General features: G+C 50.6%; 1 protein-coding gene across 1 annotated transcript in view; it reads right to left on the bottom strand.

Moving 5' to 3' along the window:
- LRGUK (leucine rich repeats and guanylate kinase domain containing) overlaps positions 1 to 24,718 on the bottom strand; it is a 336,772-nt gene that overhangs the window by 98,637 nt on the left and 213,417 nt on the right. Inside the window, exon 10 of the mRNA XM_078677476.1 lies at positions 15,206 to 15,312. Within this exon, the coding sequence (XP_078533602.1) occupies positions 15,206 to 15,312 (107 nt within the window). The remainder of the gene's footprint in view (positions 1 to 15,205; positions 15,313 to 24,718) is intronic.

Below are 24,718 nucleotides of genomic sequence, written 5' to 3'. Positions count from 1 at the left end.
AAACTCCGTTGGTCTACTGATGGTATTGAACCCCCTAAGCATGAACTAGTGAATGCAGTATATATAATGGGAGAGGGACGCCATCTCACCCGCTGGCTATATAGAGGGATTCGGTCACACTCAGACTTTTTATTGACCCCACTCCACACTAAGTAGTCCCTGGAACTGGGAAGGGAAATGACGGACAAGGAATGGGCCTCTGTTTTAGAATTCCCTAAGAAAGTGTCCGCAACTCTAAATTCAAATACATACAGTGAATGATATTACATAGGGCATACCTCACACCACATCGTATCAATCGCATATTCCCTAATGTTCAGCGCGCTTGCCCTAGATGCCAAGAGGAGGATGTAGACCTACTCGATATGTTATGGGCATGCCCACGCTAGCATGCATACTGGCAGACAATTAACTGTAGAATGCAGGAAATCCCCGGTACGGCCATTTGGACAACGGCAGAAAGTTGCCTACAGGGCCTGCATACACGACCCAAGCAGCAGAAGGTCCAGCACAGATTTGCCGATTTGGCCGTCCTAATAGCGATAAGAGCAATCACAATGCGCTGGAAATCTGCCTCTCCCCCCACACCACTCTCTTGGCAGACTGAAACGATCTGCTGGTGCACTGCAGAAAGCACAACTATCAGACAAGAAGAATTTCGAGGGCTGCGTAGGGTTCCTACCTCTCTGGAATGTGGGACCAAATGCTCAAAACATTTACAGCCATAGACATACTAAGTCCTCCAACATCGCAGACCAGGCCCACATTATCCCCATCTCCCATGTCACCAGAAACTGCACTGACCGATACACAGTAGTACTGTATTATTTCACATCCTAAATTGTCTTCTGGTCTCTAATCATGAATGTTCTGTATTTGTTTTTTCTTTTTATTGAATGCATACAATCAGTTATGGTATCATGCAATAAACTAGTGGACCAGAGAACGGGGGGAGGGGGAGTAGTTCTACATCTTGTATTCAGTAGATTATAGTATAGATCATTAGATAAACACGAGTTTGTAATAATTAGAAATTCTTTTTACATCAGAGATCTGATTTACTCCATTTTGTTGCTCCGAGGACCAAAGGTCACTATGTAAACCAGAACTTTTGTATAAGTATATTTCTGTTATCATATGCACATCGGACTGGAAAATAGTAGTCATGACTAGTGCTTTGCATTAATCTTTTGCCAAAAGGAGCATCTTTATGCCATATGTACTACGATGGCTTAAAAAAACTCAATAAAAATATGTTTTAAAAAAAAATAAAAACAGTAGCAATTGTGCAGCTTTGCTGGGCTAGTGAAAGTGCATAATGGAGGATGTCGGACAAGTGAGCCTGAAGAGGATCTATGGAGCTGTCAGTACACCAGTTAACAAATTTGGACCATCTGCCAAAATGAACAGTTTTGGTGGAGTGTCATCTTAAACATAAAATGCTACCACCACTTAAGAAAAGGCAGGCAGGTTGCCCAGCTCAATCTCCAGGCATGTAGCTGGAGGTCTGGTTGTAGGGAGACGGAGCAAAGGACACAGGGAGAGGTGAATGAAGTCTAAATACCACACTCTGGGTGGCCTTTCTCGGGCAATTAAAATTACTTGGGCCATGTCGAGGTGAAACTTCCTCAACACGTGAGGTATCAAGTGTATGCGAAGAAACGCATAATGATGGGGAAAGTTCAATTTCAAGCAAAACACATCCACCAATGCTCCCTGCCGCAGATACTAGAGGAAACAGAAGCAAACAACTCTATTTGAGGAATCCCCCAAACTGGAAGATGTCCTTTACTACCTCTGGGAGGAGGCACTACTCAATGTCGTCAAGAAAAAGAAGACTGAGACACGCACGCTGAGCACACCACCCAGGTGATGTGCTACCATGCAAATCTGATGGCCCTGAGCCCAGGTCCAGAGTCATAGAGCTTCTCTCCAGTGAAAATATTACCCTACTCCTTTTGTTGTTAATGCACCACATTACGGTTCGGTTGTCCATCAACATCTGGACATGGCTGAACGCAAAAGGAAAAGAGGATGGTCTTTAGAGACAGACGTATTGCACGCATTTCCAACAGATTGATGTGCAGAATCTGTTCTTCGGGTGACCAGAGGCCTCTGACCTCCAGTTCCTTCAGATGAGCACTTCACCACCCTAGGGTGGTAGAATCGGTGATAACTGTTGCCACTAGAGTAGGAGAGTAAAACAGGTTCCCCTCAGAAAGGGCTGCCACTCACACTCCATCATTGCATATCCGCGTCCCTGAAGATCTTGATGCTGGCTTGAAGTTAACTGTGTTGAATCCATTGCCTGAGGAGGCACCACTAGACATCCCTTGTGCCAGCATGCATGGGTGACCAGTAGAATGCAGGGGGCTAGTTAACCTAGCAGGCATAAGAGAGTAAGGACTGTGATGATCATACCATCTTCAAACATCAGAATCATAGCCTGAAAGTCCTGAATCCTCCAAGGAGGTGGTAAGACTCATCAATGTGGTGTCTTGTACTACGCCTATAAACTAGATGTGCTCAGATGGCACCAGGTGAGATTAGGGCTCATTGATTTAGAAGCCCAAGTTGAAAAAAACTGAGTTGTTGTTTACAAGCAGATGGACACCATCTCAGGTGAACTGGCCTTAAAGAGCCAGGTGTCTTGGCAAGGGTAATATGGAATTCCCAAACATTTGAGGTGGGCCGCAACCACTATAATCACATTCATAAAAACTTGAGGTGCGGAAGTGAAGCCAAATGGAAGGAGTGGAACTGGTAATGATTGGATCTGACCATGAAGTGAAGATACTTTCTGTGAGACTGCAGGATGACAAAGCAGACATCCTGCAGAACCACAGACAACATCCAGTCCTCTGCATCCAATGCAAGCAGTACCTGAGCTAGGGACATCATTTTAAACTTTCCCTGTTTGAGCAACCAGTTTAATATCCAAAGGCATAGTATCGGGAAAAGACCACCATTCTATTTGGGGAACAGGAAGCACCAAGAGTAGCACCCCTGACCAGGGGAGGCTACTGTCAAAATAAAGTGATGGGGCGGGGCAAATAATAAAACCAAAAAAAGCACTTACCTGCTGTTCCCACTGCAGGCCGCGTCGGTGCTCCTCTATTCCCAGAAGACGTTTAAGGGCCAGCACAGGCTCCCAGACTCCCCACCCAATCCAGACGCTGCTCTCATGATAAGGGACTAGGAGCCAGTGCCATTTCTTCACCTAGCTATACAATATAGCTGGGTTGGAGAAATCTAAGTGTGCGTGTCAGTTTGGCCGTTAGAAGATGGCTGGCCAAACTGGCCAAACTGACATGCGCACTTACAGTACTGCTGTCTGTCCAAAGAGTACAGCCTCGCTCCACTCTAGACTCGGCCGGGGATCCTGGAATAAAGGTGAATTATAGGTTACCCACGAGCCAGTTTTAACCTACTTTTCTCTGCACTTGTTCTATCACTGTTCCATTACTGTTCCCTGTTCCCAGTCTTGTGTTGTAGCACGTATATACACTTATTTTATTTATTTTAATGTTGTTTGTCTTCCCCCTCTCTATGCTCCATCCTGTGCGTGGCTACGCCAGGATGTATTGTAAGCAGACCCGATGATGAAGCATGTCACACACATTTGTGTGTGAGTGAGGGCAGTTTTCAATAACACAACTTGTGCCACTGCAGGTAAATCACTTATGTTTTTTTCTCTACCCCTCTTGGTGTTAGTATCCACCTCAATTAGCCCACCTTAGGGGTGGTATTAATCAGGGGGGTGGGCATGCCTACCTGACTGACTAATTTTCCCACCTGTCCAGGTGCCACGGGCTCTGGACAAAGGGGGTCGGTTTCTTCTCCTGTGAAGGGAGCTAGAGTCGCATTTTAAAGGCAGTGGCTTCTTTGAAGCTTCCCTGCCTTGGAATGCTAATCAGCAGGTCATCCTGAGGAAGGAGGTGTGAACACCCTCTTTCCATGCAGGCTTTGTTTCTGACCTCTTAGGAGCAGAGGTCCTTACCCTGGGAGGTCAGAAATCTGTCTCGGGTAATGGGCAGGCAGAGAACAGTCAGCTAACAAACCAGAGGCTGGTAGGTTTTCAAGGGGCACCTCTAAGGTGCCCTCTGTGTGTGTAAGTATTCACAAATCCACCATTTGAATCAGGATGGTATTGTGCATACGAGATGTTTGAGACCAAACATCCCTATTTTCAGTGAAGCCCTTGTGAAGTTTGTACACTTACACTTTGGACAGTGGACCTGTAGAACAACAAAAAAGGCACCAACCCTATGTTTTTACAAACCAAAGTCTTTTTTCGTCATTCTTGCGTGATGATCCTCTGTCCAGGGGCACCACCCTTCACATAGGGTGAAATAACAATTCGCCTTGAGTTCAGAATAGCACCGCTTAGTAAATGAGTCCAAACAATGAACAAAGTCACTTGATTAGTGTCCTTATTGATACGCTGAGTCTTGGTATGTATTTTCAATATATATTTAATGTTCCATTGAAAAAGATTTTCGAATAATAGCCAGCCAACACGTTTCGTTCTAGAGCAGAACTTCTTCAGGGCAAAAGGTTGAGTCAAACGCGATTAAATCCAAACAAATCCTTTATGTCAAGTAATCTGGAGCACCCTCCATGTTAAGAGTGATGTTCAAATACCAGTATCTATTCGTCGTGTAATGGTAATATTTTCCAAGAGAAAAGTCTTCCTATTTATATATTTGTTAATTATAGCATAAAGTTTTTGCTTAGGTCTTCATATTTCGTTTATTTGAAAAGGACCACAGAAACGTGTAATTTCCTTTGCGTATTTCGAGGCTCGTGTAAATATTCGTGGTGTCCTCTTTTGCCTACCTTGTGGTGCCCTGAGCGTACTTCCCCTTTACTCCTGGTTCCTGTGCTTGTGCTGACTCGAGAGTCCCACCGCTGCCGCTTTCTGTCACCTGCGGCCGCCGAGCGGGGGACTCCATTGCCCAGGATCCTTTGCTGGGGCGCCGCCTGATGACCTCATCCCTGCGCCCGGAGGACATTTAAAATCCCTGCAGTCCCGGTGGAGCGGGTGGTGTTCTCTTTTGCCTACCTTGTGGTGCTCTGAGCGTACTTCCCCTTTACTCCTGGTTCATGTGCTTGTGCTGACTCGAGAGTCCCCCCGCTGCCGCTTTCTGTCACCTGCGGCCGCCGAGCGGGGAACTCCATTGCCCAGGATCCTTTGCTGGGGCGTCGCCTGATGACCTCATCCCTGCGCCCGGAGGACATTTAAAATCCCTGCAGTCCCGGTGGAGCGGGTGGTGTTCTCTTTTGCCTACCTTGTGGTGCCCTGAGCGTACTTCCCCTTTACTCCTGGTTCCTGTGCTTGTGCTGACTCGAGAGTCCCCCCGCTGCCGCTTTCTGTCACCTGCGGCCGCCGAGCGGGGGACTCAATTGCCCAGGATCCTTTGCTGGGGCACCGCCTGATGACCTCATCCCTGCGCCCGGAGGACATTTAAAATCCCTGCAGTCCCGGTGGAGCGGGTGGTGTTCTCTTTTGCCTACCTTGTGGTGCCCTGAGCGTACTTCCCCTTTACTCCTGGTTCCTGTGCTTGTGCTGACTCGAGAGTCCCCCCGCTGCCGCTTTCTGTCACCTGTGGCCGCCGAGCGGGGGACTCCATTGCCCAGGATCCTTTGCTGGGGCGCCGCCTGATGACCTCATCCCTGCGCCCGGAGGACATTTAAAATCCCTGCAGTCCCCGCGCCGCGGCACCGCGCGCAGTCCAGCGCCGGGCTAAGCCCGGGCAAAGGGCGGACCCTCTGTGACCCTCAGAGGCCTAAAGAGACTGGACTGGGCAACGGACTCTGGTCAGAAAGTAAATACCTCCTTTATTACATATTTAGGCGCGTATAGGTTTATTATGCGCGATTTTAATAAGGTTAAAGTTCCACTGATTCCTCGCCCTGTAACCTACTAGTGTGTTAGGCTATTTGTGCTTCCGGAAGTGTTCGATCAGGTAGATCGTTGTTATTCAATATTGTTAGCTGTTTGGTTTACATCTTATTCACGTTGTGTAACTATGGCCAACTGTAAAAATTCTACCAAAGGCCCTGGAGTATCTACACTTGATAACTACCTGGTAAAAGTGGTCTCCAAGATCAATAGTGATCGGAGAGCTTCACTAGGGAAATCAGGCTCTCCGGGGCTACTGCTCCCCAGCTCCCTCTCCGATACAACAGTGATTTCCCTTGAGGCTAACGCCGACTCAGGAAGTAGGGGAATGGTAGTGACGGACGCCCAGGTACACCCACCCCCATTATAAGTAATTCCCGACATTGCTGCGAGTCCTGCTGGCTCATCTGGGCCAGATGACAACAGCCCCAAATTAGTAAGAGCAGTCAGGGCATGCAGGAAAGTCTCAACCAAAAGGGGTCGTGGGAGGCAAAGAAAGGTATTAGAGTGTAAGCTCTCCCCTCGCAAAAATAAAGGCAAGCAAGGGGGACATGAATTGCCGGATACTGCTGCAGGCTGTAGTAACAACATGGAACATTTTGAAACTTTACTGGGTGCGTTTGAGGCTAAACTAGAGACAAAAATGGTTGAAATTATTACTCCACTGTTGCATAAAATAGATGCACTTACCTTAGAAGTTGATAGACTGATGGCTATTGTTAATACTCAGTCTATTCCGGTTGAAGTGGGTAAGGTTGCAGATAAAGCCCCCGTTGAGGGGCAGCATCAGGATGGAAATAGCCCTGTATATTTATTGCAACGAGTGGAAATTTCCACCAAAGAGAGGCCCACACAAACTCAGACACCCTTAGTGACTCAAGGGCCGTCTGGTTGCAAAAAACCTGATCCCATGCCATAGAGTTAAATGATAGCAGAAGTCCCAGAATCGACCTCCCCCCTGAGGCTGCACCCTTTGTGTGCATACTTTCAGGGGTTCCTGAACTGAAACAAGGGAAATCAGAGAGCTATCAAGAGTTAAAAAATAAAGTAGCCTTCTGGCTCTCCAAGAATAGACCCCTACCCTCTACTATAGATGGTCGAATTCTAAATGTTCGAAGGGTGGGGTGGCTCGGTCACATGACTAAAGATTTATCGAGCGATCTGGTCATTGTCAATTTTGGGAGTGCTCATGTAATTCCATTCCTTAGAGGCGGGTGTCCGCAAGGTGGTGATGGCCCGATTGTAATATGGGAGCTCTCTGACTTTTATCCTAAAGCCCGCCCTAGTACTAATGTGACACCCTTGCTGTCCAGGCCTAACAACATACCTATTCGGGGTCGGACAAACCTGTTAAGCATTGAGTCTTTGGTTTCCGCTGGGAGATATGCTCCACTGTCTCATCTTGATGAAAATGATTGACTCACTGCGGGGCAGGTTTTATGTAATACAGGGGAAAAGAGGGGCTCTACACCAGTTGATTTAGGTATGGAGGTTTTATCCATTGCTCAGTGCTCTGAAACCAGTATTAGTGTTAGTACATCAATGGCACAAGACAATACTGCACCTATCCCCTCAGCTACCGTGCCAGCCCAGCTTGCAGTATTAAACCCTCATTTGTTGGACTCCGACTACACTAAGTGTGTAGGTTGGAATGTAGCTGGGCTTGAGTCCCGCTTGTGTATCCCGGACTGGACGGATTTTATAGATCAAGGGGAGGTTTGGTCTTTTCAAGAAACTTGGGCACTTCTGCCGGTGTTTCGGGTGGGGTTTTTAAACTTCAGCAAACCCGCTGTAAAAGGACAAAAAGGGCGCCCCGCTGGAGGGCTGACAACATGGGTTCGCCAATGTGAGGGTGTACGGGCTGAGGAAATTGTCATAGACAGTCCAGATATATTGATAATTAGGATTAGATCTTCCAAAGGGTTAAATATCCTTTTGGTTAATATTTATGTTAGGGGCGTCCAGGGTGGAAGGGTCTCACCTACCCTTCTCCTTCTGGACGACTTCCTCTCTAGTGTATCCGAAGAAGGGCACAAGGTCGTGTTGGGAGATTTTAATACATGCTTTGAGCCCCTGGGTAGAGAAGACGGTTCCCTTACAGAGAAAGAAGATATGTCGTGGGGTATACCACAGCTCGAGTTACCACCGATCGGTAAATGGTCTAGCTCAGCCACATTTATTAAGGGGCTGTGCCTAGATTTGGGCCTAAGGGCAACTAATGGTAGGGTAAAATCTGACAGGATGGGTAGGCACACATTCAACAACGGCAGACACAGTAGTCGTATCGACTATATCTTAGTCGACGTACAGCTGTGGGCAGCAGTTGTTGATATGGAAATCATGGAACGCCCCGAAAGTGATCATGAGCCGCTTGTATTGGCTTTAAGGGATTTTAGCTTTCAAAGGACCACGAGTTGTGAAACAAATGTAGGCCCAGCTGAGGTCACCTTAAGTAATGATATGAGAAGGGTGCGCTGGCCTAAAATTGCCGTGGATGAAGGGGCGAGAAAGGAGATTAGAACATTAGTGTCCAGATCTTTGGGGCTTTTGAATAATTGTGGGTCGCAGGACGAGATTAATGTAAATCTCACAAGTATACATACCGATTTGTTTCTGGGCCTCAAAAAGCTGTTTACTAAGATTATCCCCAAACAGGTTAGGATGATGAAGCCTAGAGCAGTTACATGATATGATGATGAGTGCCGACGGACACAAGGGGACTTATTTTTAGCAATTAAATCCAAAAACCACGGACGAATCAGGTCCTGTAGAAAAGCTTACAATGATGCTAAATGCAAGGCTAAAACTAACTGGGATGAGGATCGGAGGTTAACTTTGACCGAAGCTTGTGGTTATCGAAATATGCAACAGTTTTGGCATCTACTAAAATGGGGGAAATGCCAGGATGATCACCCTAGCCCAGCATTTGTTGGTCAACAACAGTGGGTAAGCTTCTTTGAGGAATAATTCAGGAGTAACAATTATTATTATTATTAATCGGGTTTTATAAAGCGCAAACAACCCGGAGGCCTCGTAGCGCTAAGTACCGTCATACTAGAAGGGAAGGGATTAAATGAACAGATAAGTTTTCAGATCCTTCCAAAATTTTAAAAGACTAGGCTCACTGCGAAGGGAGGTGGGCAGAGAGTTCCATTCTTTCGCGGCATTCCAAGAAAAGGAGCGTCCGCCCCATCTGGTCCGTCTGATTTTTCTAACAGTAGCCAGAAAGGCAGTGCTGGATCTTAGGGATCTGTGAGGGAGATAGGGTATTGCCAAAGAACAAATCATAGTGGGGGCATTCTTCCACATAGCTTTGTGCATAAGACAAAGAGATTTAAACAGCACTCTGGCCTTAACAGGGAGCCAGTGCAGTTTCTTCAAGGCAGTGGTGGCTGACTCTCGTTTGTTGAGGCCCAACAGGAGGCGGGCTGCAGCGTTCTGGGTCACCTGTAGTTTTTTTATTGTAAATGCGGGGGCACCTAGATATAACGAGTTCCCGTAGTCTAGGCGGGACAGAATAATGGCTTGAACCATTATTCTGCGGGCTTCAAAGGGGAGAAGGGGCAACACTTTTCTCAGCATACGCATTAGTCCAAAGCATGTGGCAGAGAGAGTGGTAGCTTGCTGCATAAAGCTGAGATTGGAGTCTAGCCAAATGCCTAGGCTCTTTATGTGGCACTTTGGTTGGGGTATGGGACCCATGCACGGTGGCCAATCTGACAGAGGGCTGGGAATGGTTGAGTTGCCCAACACCATGAGCTCAGTTTTCTCGCCGTTTAATTTTAAATGCGAGGTGGCCATCCACTGAGCTACCGCTACCAAACAGTTACTTAAGTTGGATGAGGAAGAGTCTGCCTGGTTCATAGATACCACTAATTGTGTCGCAATGTTGTTTTGGTTGATCTCCCATGCTTTGTTCCTGAGGAATTACTCACGTTTTCTATTCCTGAGGTTAGAAATGTTATGAAAACAATTCCGAGAGGTAAAGCACCTGGCCCTGATTGCATTCCTGCCGATGTATTTCTGCAGGATCAAGACCTCTGGGCCCCATATATTTCCCATCTGGTAAATGCACTTGCTTCTGGAGCAAAGGTCCCCGATTCCTGGTACGGGGCCGAAATTCTACCAATTTACAAGAAAGGCAATCGCTCGGTTCCCTCTAACTACCGACCGATCAGCCTCATTGACGCGGTGCAAAAAATAACAGCCCGCCTCGTCTTAGGTAGGATCCAGGAATGGATTAATGATTTTGATATCCTTACACCTTTGCAGGCAGGTTTCCGGTCCCATGTGAGCACTCTTGACCAAGCACTTCGTGTTGTGCTCCTATATTGGAAGACAGTTGCTATTGGCAAGGGCAAGCTATATGCTGCCTTTGTGGACCTAAGGTCCGCATTTGACCTTGTTCCTAGGGCCAAGCTGTGGGAATGCCTATTGAAAATGGGAATGCCTGCCGTTCTTGTGCGACTCCTAGTGAATCTACATGCCCACACTTTTGCCCAAGTACGTTGGGGCAAGCCTGGGGAGGTTACGGATAGATTTCCAGTTGCCAAAGGTGTTAGACAAGGGTGTGTTCTGGCCCCTACCTTGTTTTCCCTATTTATTAATGGGGTCACTAATTATTTTGTGAACCACCCTACGGATGCTCCTACACTGGCGGGGATGAAAGTACCTCTGCTCATGTTCGCGGACGACACTCTGTTAATATCTAAGACGAGGCAGGGTCTCCAGGAGGCCCTGTCTAGATTTGAGTTGTTCTGCCGCGAGCATGAGCTGGAGGTTAATGTGTCCAAAACAAAGTTCATGGTACTGAGAGGACCTTCTCCAATTGCTGCCAGGGTTACAATGGGTGGTACCACCCTTGAGCAGACTACGTTATTCACATACTTAGGTGTCACTTTTAGTGAAAACCTTAGTTGGAAACCGCAAGTCGAGCTCCTGGCACTAAAACATGCGCAAATAGGTGGAGCCCTCCTCAAAGAACATAAAAGTTCTTACACCCGGCCAATGTCCCCGCTCATGAAAATTTATGGCACAAAAATCTTACCCTCTGTTCTTTATGGAGCAGAGCTTTGGGGCTACAGCAATCTGGATCCCTTAAAGGTAGCCCAAAATAAATTTCTCAGGGCGGCGATCGGATTACCGAAATCTACCCCGCGTATCCCACTCCTGTACGATTTAGGGAGCCAACCAGTTGAAGATCTAGCGAGATTCAGACCCATAGCATTCTGGCGGCGTCTGTGGACTACTCCAGAGCTTTTGCTTTATGCCAAAGCTTGTCTAGAGGTAAGGGATTCCCTGGGCTCTGACAATATAGGATGGTTCAAAGGGGTAAGATCCACTCTTTGCGCCATGGGGCTTGGGGAATTATGGCATAACCCCGACTTGGCCACCTTTCCTCCCAAAAAAGAGCTGATAAATCGCTATTGGGAATGGGTTGTTGGTAAAAGACATTCAGAATTGATAGGAAGTTCTCTCACAATAACATTTGTTCTTCTGAAGGATGTTTCTTCTTTTGAAAAGTACTGGGATGTCATCACCAAGCCCCTGGATCGCAAACTATTCCATCAACTGAGAGTTGGCTCGCTTCCACTGAGGTGCCTAACTACATCCTGGGGTAAGGGAGGGCCTGAGCACTGTCCACTATGTATCAGGCAGGCTGAAAGTGTGTGTCACTTTCTCTTTGTATGCCCCCTGTATGTTGCCCCTAGAAAAAAGTGGCTACGCCCATTGTGTAGAAGCCTGGGCACCCGTTCAGCATCTACAGCCTGTAGAATTTTAAAATCTGATCTATCGTCATTGATAGTAATTGGGGTTGCTAAATACCTCGGTTGGCCTTGGACTTTACGCTTGAGGTTGATTAACTCGCATCAAGGTCCCAGTTAAACAGTTTACAAGCTTCGAGTTAGACTGTGATATCTTGTTATAACTGTTTTCCATTATGTTTAACTTTTTAAATCTGCAAATGAAGTCGTGTTAAATGAAGTCGTATAAAAATGATTTAATCCTGTTTTAGTATGTTTTTAATCTCACACTAAATTATTTTCTTAACAACTATGCTTGCACATTAGAAAATTAGATATAATGTCGGATGTGTAGCATGTCTTTTATGATGAATAATCGAATAAAGACTTCTTTTGACTTGACTTGACTTGAAATATTCAAGTCCAAGAAATGTATTTAAGAATGTCCAAGGCAGAAATGGTGATACTGCCCCGCTTCCTGTACCTTTTCCTAAATATCCCCTATTACCCTGGTGCCTTCTTCTTCAAGACACTCCGCACAGAACTGCGCAGACTCTTTTGGGGTGGCAAATCTCCCCGATTAAAGTGGTCAACGCTGACCCTTCCCTATGACCAGGGAGGGTTCGATGTCCCCGATTTTGAAACATACTATTTGAGTGCACAGGCGCATTTTGCCTATCACTGGATGGCTCCCACTCCCTTCATGCCACATATAGCGGTGGAAGACTGGATAGTACACCCGCTCCCGCTGAATGGCCTGCTACACTGTCCCGAGACTTCCATCGACACTGCAGATACCTCGGTATCCTGCACATTGGATGCATGGCGCCGCATCGCTCGGCGATTATTGTGCGTACTGCCCTACTCCCCCGGGCTACCGCTTACCTATCACCCGCGGCTTTCCTTGTTATCGGAGCTGGGGTTCCAGCGGCTATGTGACAAGCTTCTTATCACCCGCTGGGGAGATCTGTTCCAAGACGGTCATTTTAAATCGGCTGACCTTTTCTTCAGAACGCACGAACATACACCCCTTGAACTATTTTACTATGTTCGGCTGCGAGCCGGGATGCGGGACATCCTACCCGATTACCCTGATGAGCCGGCGACCCTGCCGCCACTACACTTCCTTCTAGGGTCACAGGATGGGACCCATTTGGTCTCTGGGCTCTACCGCCAAATCCGAAGTGCTGCCCCATTGCAAGCCTCTGCTGCCCGCCTGCACTGGTCTGCGGAGCTTGGACTGGAGCTTTCGGACGACCAGTGGAAACACTGCTGTGCATTAACCTCCCGCATTTCTGCCAGTTGCAGATTAAAAATTATACATTACAAATTTCTTCCGAGAATATATTACACGCCGGTCCGGAAGCATAGATTTGGGCTGGCCGATAATGATCGCTGTGAGCGTTGTCGTGCAGAACATGCTGATTTTCTTCACCTGGCGTGGTCCTGCCCCCAGATTGCCGACTACTGGCGACAGGTCATCGAAGCCGTTGCGGAGATGGTAGACGTGGAAATTCCTGCAGACCCACTGGTAGCCGTCCTCGGATACACCAAGCAGTTGCCCAGAGAATACAGAAAATTCATTGACATGGCGTTGCTTCTGGCCAAGCGGCGTGTTGCTTGCCGTTGGAGCAGGGGCAGAGCGCCCAAGTTCAAGGACTGGCTGACTGACTTAACATACTGCCAGGACCAGCATACCACCTTTGCTGAACTGCTGCCTCTTTCGTGCCGACCCAGGGACGTTTGGGATCCACTGGTACACTACTTGCTTAAGCGCTCAAACGACGATGTGCAGTCGGATGACGTGCCTGCCACTCCCCAGCGCCACTGACATTCTTCCCATACATGTCCTGTGATCTCGGGACGGCTTCGCAGACTCCCCTCATTGGACATAGGTCACTGCCCCCGTAGATTCCCCGTAGAGGGAGCTGCCCTACCTGGGCGGGAGTGCCCTCTCTCCCCTGTCCGTGCCTACACGTCCCCATCGCCACCACGACGCGAGATCGCCTCCTCTGGCGAGCTGTGTCCTTCGTGCCCCATGGCTTCTAAGACTGACAACCCACGAATACCAACGGCCCTTGAGAATTAGCACTGGACACATCACTACCCACACCGCGCCTCCTGCTGAGACCACCAAAATACACCATTGACACACATTTCCACTACGCAGTCATACACCACCTCTTAGTTGTAACCTGGTTGGGGAGTTTCTCAGTTCCTGTTATGCAATCTACAAAAAGGCAGTGAGAGCCTTCTCTCGCTCAAAAAAGCCTGTTCGACTGCTGCTCATCCTAGTTTGGCCTACGTCATCGGACGCAGAGGTTACGCTGTTTCAAATTTTAATATGCCGTCGGGCCCCCGGGATGCCGACAAACAGGCTGTGTATTGCATTTCCTCTTTCGCTGCCGGCCTCCGGGTTGTAGGCGATCCAAGCTGTGTATTTTACTATGCCTTTTTTTCTCAATAAAGCAGATTTGAAAAAAAAAAAAAAAGAATGTCCAAGGCAGTAACCCTGACTGCAGGCCATGTACGCCGACACCGCAGTGTTCCACAAGTTCAAAGGAACCCGCCACAACTGGTAAGTTGCTATAATTAACAAATATATAAATAGGAAGACTTTTCTCTTGGAAAATATTACCATTACACGACGAATAGATACTGGTATTTCAACATCACTCTTAACATGAAGGGTGCTCCAGATTACTTTGATGCAACCTTTTGCCCTGAAGAAGTTCTGCTCTAGAACGAAACGCGTTGGCTGGCTATTATTCAAAAATCTTTTTCAAAGGAACATTAAATATATATTGAAAATACATACCAAGACTCAGCGTATCAATAAGGACACTAATCAAGTGACTTTGTTCATTGTTTGGACTCATTTACTAAGCGGTGCTATTCTGAACTCAAGGCGAAAAGCCATTGTGAAGTGTTCACCTATGTCCAGCACATGGGTTAAAATGACTTCCCTGGCCACTTGTACTGTCAGCAAGGGAACTGACCAGCACGGGGCATATCTGCTCATGTAGATATGTCCTCACATGTAATATAAGGCACCCTGACTTAGGGCTGTAAGGCCTGCTGTAGGGGTGACTTAAAAATATTACATGCATTGTTAGGGGACATGGCACATAGGGATGTGTGTTCATGCCGTGTTTGAACTTTTTTCACCACCAAAACACGCAGCCTGAGATGGCAGCCCTGCATGAGTTTGGCATTTTACAGCCACTTTGAGATGCAAGATGTTATACCAACTCACAGGCTTATTTAAATGTAGCTTTACAGTCAAAGAATGACACATTTCACAGTATTAAGTACAAGACACGATTAGCCACAAGACCGTGGCAGCTGGGAATTATGGGAGCTCAGGATTATGTGATGTAATTTGGCGATGGCTTTCTCCAAGAATTTTGAAGGAAAAACAATGTGATACCACACACAAGAAATAAGAACAAAGCTTCTTGCCGAAAACGCTGCAATCATGAAAACAGTCGGTTTTGTTGTGCTTTATTGTTGCGCCACTTAGAGGCCGTGTTGGGAACTTTAGGGGAAATGTTACCTGTCAAAGACTCGCTGCGACTGGATCATGCTGTACATAATGTTGGCCATGTGGTCTTGTCCTGCGATGACTTCCGGAGGCGGATTGTACTTATTCACTGCTGCAACCTGGTTCCAAGACAAGAAGAATGAACGATAAAGACAACGCAGTTATTTCAGGGTTTCAAGGAAAATTCAATTTGCTGGGAATTGACTCTGTTGCAATGAACAAGCCCGTGTATGGACGTCGATTTGCCAAAATGACAGGTGTACACGACTTGACCTCACGTAGCCTTTGGCAACAGGTGACATCACAGGGTTAAGCTCTTGTCTAATGTTTAGCCTTGTAACTGCCTTCTAAGCTTCGCAGGCGCGAGAGGCGAGGATTGAAAATTATAAAAAGCAAACAGGATTCTCGATCCACGTTTACTTTCTGCTCCTGCCTGCGCCTGCTTTAAAGTATCATGAACAACGGGTTATGCCCTAATCCCCAAGGATACATCTGGGCAAAAGTAAAACAACAAAGGAAATGAAGTCCAGGGATAAATATACACAAGTTGTTACAGCAAAAAGACAAAACTATTGATCCTTTGCAAGGGAGCCTAGACCCAATGTTAACTTGTCAAAAGTTTACTTACTCACGAGGACGTCCTCAGTTCTTTAACATATCTTTACTTTATTTTAGATATGAATATCTGCACAATTATACATCTTACATAAAACAAAAACCATTATACATAGAAAACACCTAATCACCACCATAAATTGCTCAAACTTTTTAGTACCCATCCAATTAAACCTGGTTGCAAACAGATGCACATGTCTCCGCAATACGAGGGGAGGTAATCCTTTTTACACACTGCATAAACAGAGAGATACTGCCCCTCTATTTAATCACTTGTATAGTGTGTGGAACAAATGTTCAAAAATCCACATATCAATTAGATGGACTCCTCTTCATCTGGTCGACACGTTTCAGCCCACTGAGTCGGGCCTCATCAGGACAAGGGTAACACAACTCAACACAAAAACTACTCTCAATGGAGCTAGTCACCGCTTTACATGTCCGGCAACAGACGCTTCAATTCATCTGTATCTCACATCTGTCCCGGCGGAGAATCTCCAATAATTTCCCAGGATAAATGCCCTTCAAAAGGAACCAAAATTAAACCTCTGCATCTTAAAACAAATCAATCACTTTCCTTTCCTTCTGGTATAACTGTGTAGAGTCTCCTCTTGCCATCAAAAGACTCACGTTCCGCCGTGGGTAAACCAACTACGGAAGGGAGGGGGGTGTGGCTTGAGCACCGCCGCGCATGGTCGCCTGAGTCCCGAGCTCCGGGCAGATCTTGGCGATTATCCCGACAGATCCCCTCCCCGGCGGCGCAGCCGATCCGCTGTAGCTCCTGGAGGTGTGGGGACGATCCGACGGCTGCTGGGAGCCTGGAGAGCCCTGTGATCGCCCTAGTTTCAGCGGCCGCCGGGTCGCCGGAGCGCCGACGGACGGCCATCTTGCTGGGGCCTGTGCCCGTCCCCGATCCCCGGCCTCGATTTGGAGGGGTCCCCGGGCACTTTGACCCACCGCGGCTGTGCGTGAGTCGGCGCTGCCGGGTGGACGGCCCGCCGCCGGGGGGCGCTGAGGGCATCTCGCGCGGGCGGGACCTGCGGCTGCGCCAGGCTGGCATCCACGGACAGAGGCCCGGACCGGAGTGGAGCTGGGGCGGCGCTGTGCCCGGCCGGCGGAGTGTCGGCCGCTGGGGGCCCACTCGATTGCAGCAGTACCGGCGGTGCGGGAATTGTGTGGCGCTGCACCTGACGGAGGCCGCCAGCCCGGTGCTTCAGGGCCTAGGCTTCCGATCCCGGAGCGGAGCCGACCCGGCCCCGGACACAGGAGTTGGTGCCCGGACCCCTGTTGGCCCGGCCGTTCACCTGGAGGGCTTGGAGCGGGATTGATACCGGGGGCCTGCTAGTGCACCGGGGGGACCGTGCCCCTGAACTGGCTTGTACTTTGGAGGTGGCGCTTTGGGACCTGCGTCACGGGCCCCGGATTGTGGGAGGCATCTGGCCGGCCTGCTTTGACGTGGCAAGCCCCCCTGGCGCGTGTCTTGGCCGGGACCCCGGAAGTGCGCTGGCGAGGACCCTAAGTGACGTTGGACCCCTCCTGGCTGCGGGTCCTGTTCTCTGGATACTACGGACGTCTGTTGGGGCTCTGGTGCGACCCGGCGTGGCGGGCGTGGCCGGCGGCCAGTGTTGGCGGGCGAGGGAGCTGGACGGTGGGCCTGCCCTGCCACCTGGAGTTTTCTAGTGGACCCCACCCTGCTACGTTAACGGGTCGGCAACGTGGGGGTGCGCCCTGCAGCCCCGGTCGCACTACAGGACAGACACCTGGTGCTTGACGCGATTGTGTGCCCGGGTGGTACATTATGGGGAAGCCACGGAAGGGTGCTGGAGCGGCCTCGGCGGATCAAGCTGAGGACTCCCTTGAAGCGCACGACCAACGTCCGGCGGACGGACAGGGATCGGGCCTTCAGCAACAGCAGATGGACCAGATCCTCAAGGCCATAGGGGACACGAGAGAGGCGCTGCGCGAGGATATTGCACTGGTATCCACGAACCTCGGCCTATTGATGGCGGACCACGGCAAGCTTGCTGACCGCGTCAAATCCGCGGAGCTGGTGCTGGAGACGCTTGAACCTTCCCGGAAAGCGACGGACGCCACGCTGGATGATCTTGCGCGACGGGTGCAGCAACTGTAGAGGAGGGCGGCGGATGCAGAAGGACGCAACAGGCGCAACAACGTCCGAGTGGTGGGTTTGCCCGAAAATGTCGAGGGGAACGACATGGTCTCCTATCTGGAACGCTGGCTGCGGGATGTGGTGGTTCCTGAGGGCCTGACACACTTCTACACCTTGGAGAGGGCCCATAGGGTCCAGGCCCGACCTCTGGCTCCAGGACGTCCCCCTCGGCATGTGATAGCCCGGCTGCTGCATTTCAGGGATCGGGACATTATCCTGCGTCAAGCTAGATCGAATGGCCCGTACAAGGTGGACAATGCGTCTGTGTCCCTCTTTCCCGACTATTCTCAGGAGGTCCAGCGCAGCCGCTTCTCCTTCGTCGCTGTCAAGCGAGCTCTCCGCAACGAGGGGGTGCAGTACTCTCTGCTGTTCCCGGCACGCCTGAAGGTGCTGGTGGATGGAGTGGCGACGTTCTGCGACTCACCAGATGATGCTTGGCAATGGCTGGAACGGTATAAAGCGGGCAAGGATGGGACGGGAACATGGACAGAGGCGACGGAGGGCCGCCCGCGGCCGCGTCGGAGCAGGCGCAATCGGAAACGAGGTCAGGGCCGGCGATCCCCATCGGCATCGCAGACGGAACTGGAGAGGCAGGCCGCCCTGCAGGCGGTGTCGCTCATTTCTGGGGCGGCGACGGAGGGTCCTGTGTTGGATTCGGGCTCCCGTTTGGGCTCTGATGAAGCAGGACTGGGAGGCTCAGATGGGGGCTCGGAGAAGGATCCTGGGGAACTGCCACAGGTCACCCCCCAGACGGCTGATGGACTGTTGGACGAGTGACCACCACGCAGCTGAGCGAGGAACAGTAAGAGGGGGTGCTCAGCCTTTGGGGGTGACTATACCAAGGTTCCTGGAGACATGTTCATCGGGGTGCTGGGTGTGGCGCCTTTCCCTACCTTGCAGGGGTGTTGGCGGTGCTGACTGGGGCCCCATGGCACTGTGATTTTGATTGGGCGGGGGTGCTGCTTGGGGAGGGGGGGGAGAGGTCCTTTCTTAATCGGGATCGGCCTCTAACAGAGTGGGGGGTCTCTTGCTGTCCGGCCGGAGGGTGTTGAGCTACCCCCTCTTTCTCACATAGTTTGTGAGTCTCTGGTGACTTCCAGAGTTTCCCTCACCTGTGGGGGTAGGAGTTTGGATGGGTAACAACTGTTTGGCGCCTGTTCTGGGGGTGGGTGGACTGGGGGTTGGTTGGGGGTGTTTGTTGTTGCAGGGGTTTGTCAGTGTGCTGCTAGGGCTGTTGTGGATTGGCTGCCGCTATAGATCTACAGATGGCGGCTAAGTTGGATCTGAAATGTGTTACATGGAATGTGCGGGGGCTCAACTCCACGAGTAAGAGGTATAAGGTGCATGCATACCTAGTGCGTAGGGGGTTCAGGTAGCCTTTCTGCAGGAAACGCATTTAACTATGACAGAGGGGCGAGCGCTACAGCGGCGATGGAGGGGACAACTTTTCTATACTACCTACTCCGCCCATAATAGGGGAACGTTGATTTGGGTTCGGGAGGGCGTCCCTTTCCAGCCCATGACGACGGAGGTGGATTCAGAGGGGCGGTTTGTAGCGGTGTTGGGGAGATTGGATGGTCGAGACGTCACGCTTTGCAGTGTTTACGTCCCTAATTATGATCAGCCCGCGTTCTTCTCGGCGTTATCTAGGAGATTGGCGTCTCTGTTGGTCGGCACGGTGTTCCTGGGGGGGGGACTTTAATTCGGTGGTGGATGTGGACTTAGATCGCTCCCATCCCCCGCTGGATCAGTCGGTGGTGCGCAGGGTGGCCAAGGCCCGGAGGAACTGGCAAGAGCAATGGGGCCTCCTGGACGCCTGGCGTACGCACCATCCCACCGACAGGGACTACTCGTTTTATTCCGCACCTCACGATCTCCACGTCCGCCTTGACACCATTCTCTGTACAGCTGGGGCCCAAGAACTAACACGCAGTAGCGAATACTTGGCGAGGACCGTCTCAGATCACAACCCTTGTTTACTCACGGTCCTCTGGTCTAGACAGCGGCAGCCGATCCCCACGTGGCGGCTGAATCCGTTGATGCTGGAAGACCCGGTGTTCCTCGCAGAGTTGCAGGAAGGCCTTGAGCGCTATTTTCGGGAGAACGCGGGCCCCGCAACTACTAGAGCGATCGAATGGGATGCCTTCAAGGTAGTGGTACGAGGCGTGTGCATTTCATCCTCGGCTGGGGTGCGTAAGACGTTGCTGGCTGACGTGGAGCGGGAGGAGGATTCGCTCCGGCAGGTGGAGAAGGCTAACCACACTGCGGGGAGCGATAGGGCGGAAGTGTTAGCGGCTAGGGAACGAGTAGCCGTACAGGTGGAAAGGCTCCGCTGCCATGACTACCGGGAATATATGGTCCGGGCCCACGCCGAGAGGGATCGGGCCGGATCGTTGCTCGCGTGTCTAGCAAATCCTCACTCTGGGAACACGCCGATTCTGTCCCTGAACACGCCTACCGGGGCGCTGGTTTATTCCCAACAGGAAATTAATAGCCAGTTCCTGGTGTATTACTCGGAGCTGTATCGGAGTAGACTGTCTATGCGTCCGGCGGGTTTGGATGCCTTCTTAGATGGGGCTCGGCTGCCACAGCTGGAGCCGGAGCAGGGGAATGCCCTGGGTGCCGCTGTTACGCTGGGGGAGATTAGAGCAGCGATTAAGCGCATGGCCCGGAAGAAGACGCCGGGGGGCGATGGTCTCCCGGTGGAGTTCTATGCCGCATTCCTTGAACTTCTGACTCCTCAGTTGTTACAGGTCTATGGAGAGGCGTGGGAACTGGGCAGGCTGCCGGAGTCGGCGAGGGAGGCGATTATTGTGCCGTTGTTGAAGAAAGGTGGCCAACCCACGGCGAGAACGGCATACCGTCCGCTCTCGATGCTCACTGTGGACTATAAAGTGCTGAGCAGGATTCTGGCCACGCGGCTGTCGGCCCATATGTGCACTCTCGTCCATCCGGACCAGGCGGGCTTTATCCCCACGCGGAGCACCTCGGCGTGTATACAGCGCTTGATACGGGTCATGGACATTGAGGGGGTGTGCCCTCCGGACGCGGCTGTCCTCTCGTGGATATTGAAAATGCGTTCGATAGTGTGGAGTGGCCGTACCTGTTCGGCGTGCTTCGTCGGTTCGGGTTGGGGGACGGCTTCATCCATTGGACGCAGTTGTTATATGCTTCTGCTACTGCTAGGGTTCGCACAGGCCGTACGATGTCCGCGGCTTGTGCAGTGACGAGGGGTACCAGGCAGGGTTGCTCCCTGTCCCCGCTCCTATTCGCTTTGGCGATTGAGCCTCTGGCGGCGTGGGCGCGACAGGGGCGACATTACGAGGGCGTATTGTTGCGTGGTGTTCAGCACCATATTTCTCTGTATGCTGACGACCTCCTGTTGTATCTGGCCGATGTGGAGACTTCGGTGCGGGGGGCGCGAGCCTTGCTCCGGGAGTTTGGTGAACTGTCGGGGCTGCGTGTTAACTGGTCTAAGACCTGCCTGTTCCCTCTGACCCCCCGGTGTGCACGACCCACAGAGCTTGGGGAATTACGCTGGGAGCCGGAGTGTCTGCCGTATCTCGGGGTTCACATTTACCATACTCATTCGTCCCTGTACGAGGGAAATGTGGGCAGAGTGCTGAGAGGTGTCAGAGGCAATATTGGCTTCTGGCGCACCCTTCCCCTGTCTGTGGCTGGACGGGTAGCTTTACTGAAGATGGTGGTCCTCCCGCGTTTGCTTTATTATTTCTGCACACTGCCGGTGTGGATTCCGCTCTCATTTTTTCGGACATTGCGGTCGATGGTGATAGGATTTTTATGGGGTTCTGGCAGGAGGCGCGTAGCTTTATCCACCCTGCTCAGATCGCGGGAAGAGGGAGGCCTAGCAGTGCCGGATTTTGAATGGTACTATCTGGCGGCGCAACTACAGTGGCTCACGCAGGCTGTGGCGCGGGAGTTTAGGGGCCCGGACGGTTTGCAGGGCAGAATTATACGGCGTCACGTTCTCTCTTTCATACTGCTCCAGCAGGGGCTCCGGCTGGACCAGCTGTCACTGGAGGAGCGCACCCTCCGCCACTGCTGGCTTCGTAGTCAGAAACGGGCAGGTGTCCACGTTCCTTACGCGCCGGAGATCCCCTTAGGCATGTGTACAGCCCTCCCGCACGGCGGGGACTGGTCGGGGCTGGCTATTTGGGAGGACTGTGGGGTCCACATGGTTGGAGACCTGTACAGGGATGGCGTCTTGTTGTCTTTCTCCGACCTGCGGGAGGCGTTTGACTTGCCGAGAGGCGACTTCCTACTCCACGCAGCTTTGGTCTCCGCGATCCAGAGACGCTGGAGGAAGGGTCTGGCGGAACCTCCCACGTCGTTGGGCTGCCAGTATGTCGTGATGGCGGCTGGCACCTTCAAAGCTATTACTTGTTTATATAGGAGATTGGCTCTGGATGCCCCCCCACTGGATAGGTTGCGGGAACGCTGGGAAGCAGACCTGGGCCGGCAGATACCGGAGACGACTTGGCCCCAACTTGTGCGCCGGGCCTGGAAGGGCACGCGCAATGTTCGGTTCCAACTGGTCCAGTACTTCACTCTACATAGGGCGTATTGGACGCCGGCCCAGATCCAGCGGGTTTTCGGAGGGGCGCATTCGGCGTGTCCTCGCTGTGACGCGGAGGGTGCTGACTTTGGACACATGTTCTGGGCCTGCGCGGGGCTTGGCTCGTACTGGGCTGATGTTATGGCTTGTCTGAATGAGATTACGGGACGCCGAATTGACACTGACGTGGGAACTTGCTTCCTACTCTGGTTCCCGCATACCCCGACCACGAAGGTCACCAGTAAATTTTTCGATTTGGGGTTGATCCTGGCCAAGAGGGAGCTCACTCTGCACTGGAAATCTAGGGGGGGTCCCAGCTTCCTGAGATGGCGGGGGTGTTTTCAACAATGGGCATCTAGTGAAGGGACGCTCCGCTTCCAATTAGCCAATCGCACCGCTAATGATAAAGCGCTAGAAACAGCCAGGGCATGGAGCGCGCTAGTGGTAGAATTGCAATCGATGTCAGATGTTGCAGAGGGCAGTGAGGCGGAGGCACCCGCGAGCCAGGAGGAGGCGACGGAAGCGGGTGGGGTGGGGACACCTGCTGGGGAAATAGCACACTAGACCTACATACTCATTAACGGCCGAGGGATCGAATGGCCGCACCGAGGGTTGTGGCAATAGGGCTGAGTAACGAGCACTGGTCTGCGGAGCATTTAGACCCGGTACAGGCTGGGGAGTTACTGCTCATGACTTGGGAGGAGACACCTGCTATTTCATGCGGATTTATGATGCACCGCAGGAGTTGCGAATGTGGCACACTGACGTGGGGGGGTGGGGGTAGAGTGGGTGGGGGAGCGGGAGGGATAGGGCACTGACATGTGGAGCGAATAATAGAAATATTGATATGTAACGAGCAACTGGAGGACCACTGTCATTTGTTTGTCTGTTGATGTGTAAAATCAATAAAAATTTGTTAAAAAAACAAAAACTACGGAAGGGAGTTCTCTTATCTCCCAGATATCCCGGGCACATGCTTCAAGGCACTGAGACCAGGGTTAGCAAGGGCCAGCCGGGAGACCAGTTGCTACCTCTGACGACCCTAATTCGGGTCCAGGGGCTTGTGTTCCTCAATGCACTCGTGACATATTTGTGCTAGGGTTCGGTGTCCTTTGTTGTGGAAATTCTAGGGCCGCCGTAGATAAACAGGACTCATTACAACCGCTACAGGAAACAGGTTGCAAGCAATTTCTCTGGCATGCATGCTCAAAATGATGAGTTTATTCGCAGTAATACATTCAGTAATAAATCATCTTCTCTTTGCCATAGAAAATATTTAATCCGTTGTCAGTACAGTTTTAAAAATGCTTGAGAGAGGAGGTGTGGTGTGTTTGTTTAATACTGTGAATTCAAGAGACCCGAGCTTCAGTCCCAGCTTCTACATGTGACTGAATTGTGTGATCCTGGGAAGACCACTTTAATTCCTTGCCCTGCCCTTCGTCACTTTATCTTCCTAAGTCGGGGGCTCTTAGAAACGAGCTAAATGCACCATGACACGTTCTACAGTAGCTGTACCCTGGACAATGTTAACAATTTTCCATCCGGGTGTCAAATAAATCGGTACTTGCACCATCAATGACATGCCCCAGTCTCTGCATGCTGCCCAGCGATACACCAGAGAAACATAACAAGCTCCAATCACGCACCTTCTAAGTCACCTTACCCTGCAAGTGAGAAGCGCTGCTCTGTCACTCTTTCATCACCATCCAATATCAGTGTATTAACCAGAAAGGCATTATACAAAAAGTAACATTTCAAAGTGCACACTATTTACCTTTAAAATTAGAATCACACAATTAAATGTTCTGAGTGGCAAACGTGAATGCTTCTTGCAAAGAAACAGGCCCCCTACCCAAGCATCCGACATTGTTTTAATGGAATAGTAATTGCATGGCATCCTCTCCAATTACAACACCCTTTAGTAAGGCAATCTAGCGTGGGAGTTTCTTCCTTGTATCAAGAAACAAAGGCCGGGTAAGAAGAAAATTCTCCAAGGAATAATAAAGGCCCGATCAAGCACCACAGAGAGTCTTGGGCCCATATAGGGCCAGTCCCTAGGCATCACTTGCTAAGTTCTCTATGACTCAATTAATGAGAGCAGTTGTCTAAATATTTAGACGAGGCAGTCCATTACATTGTTCCACATACAGCACCACAGATTTCG

The sequence above is a fragment of the Lissotriton helveticus genome, chromosome 1_1 (assembly GCF_964261635.1).
Source record: "Lissotriton helveticus chromosome 1_1, aLisHel1.1, whole genome shotgun sequence".
Lineage (NCBI taxonomy): Eukaryota > Metazoa > Chordata > Amphibia > Caudata > Salamandridae > Lissotriton > Lissotriton helveticus.
This window is presented reverse-complemented; position numbering and strand designations above follow the sequence as displayed.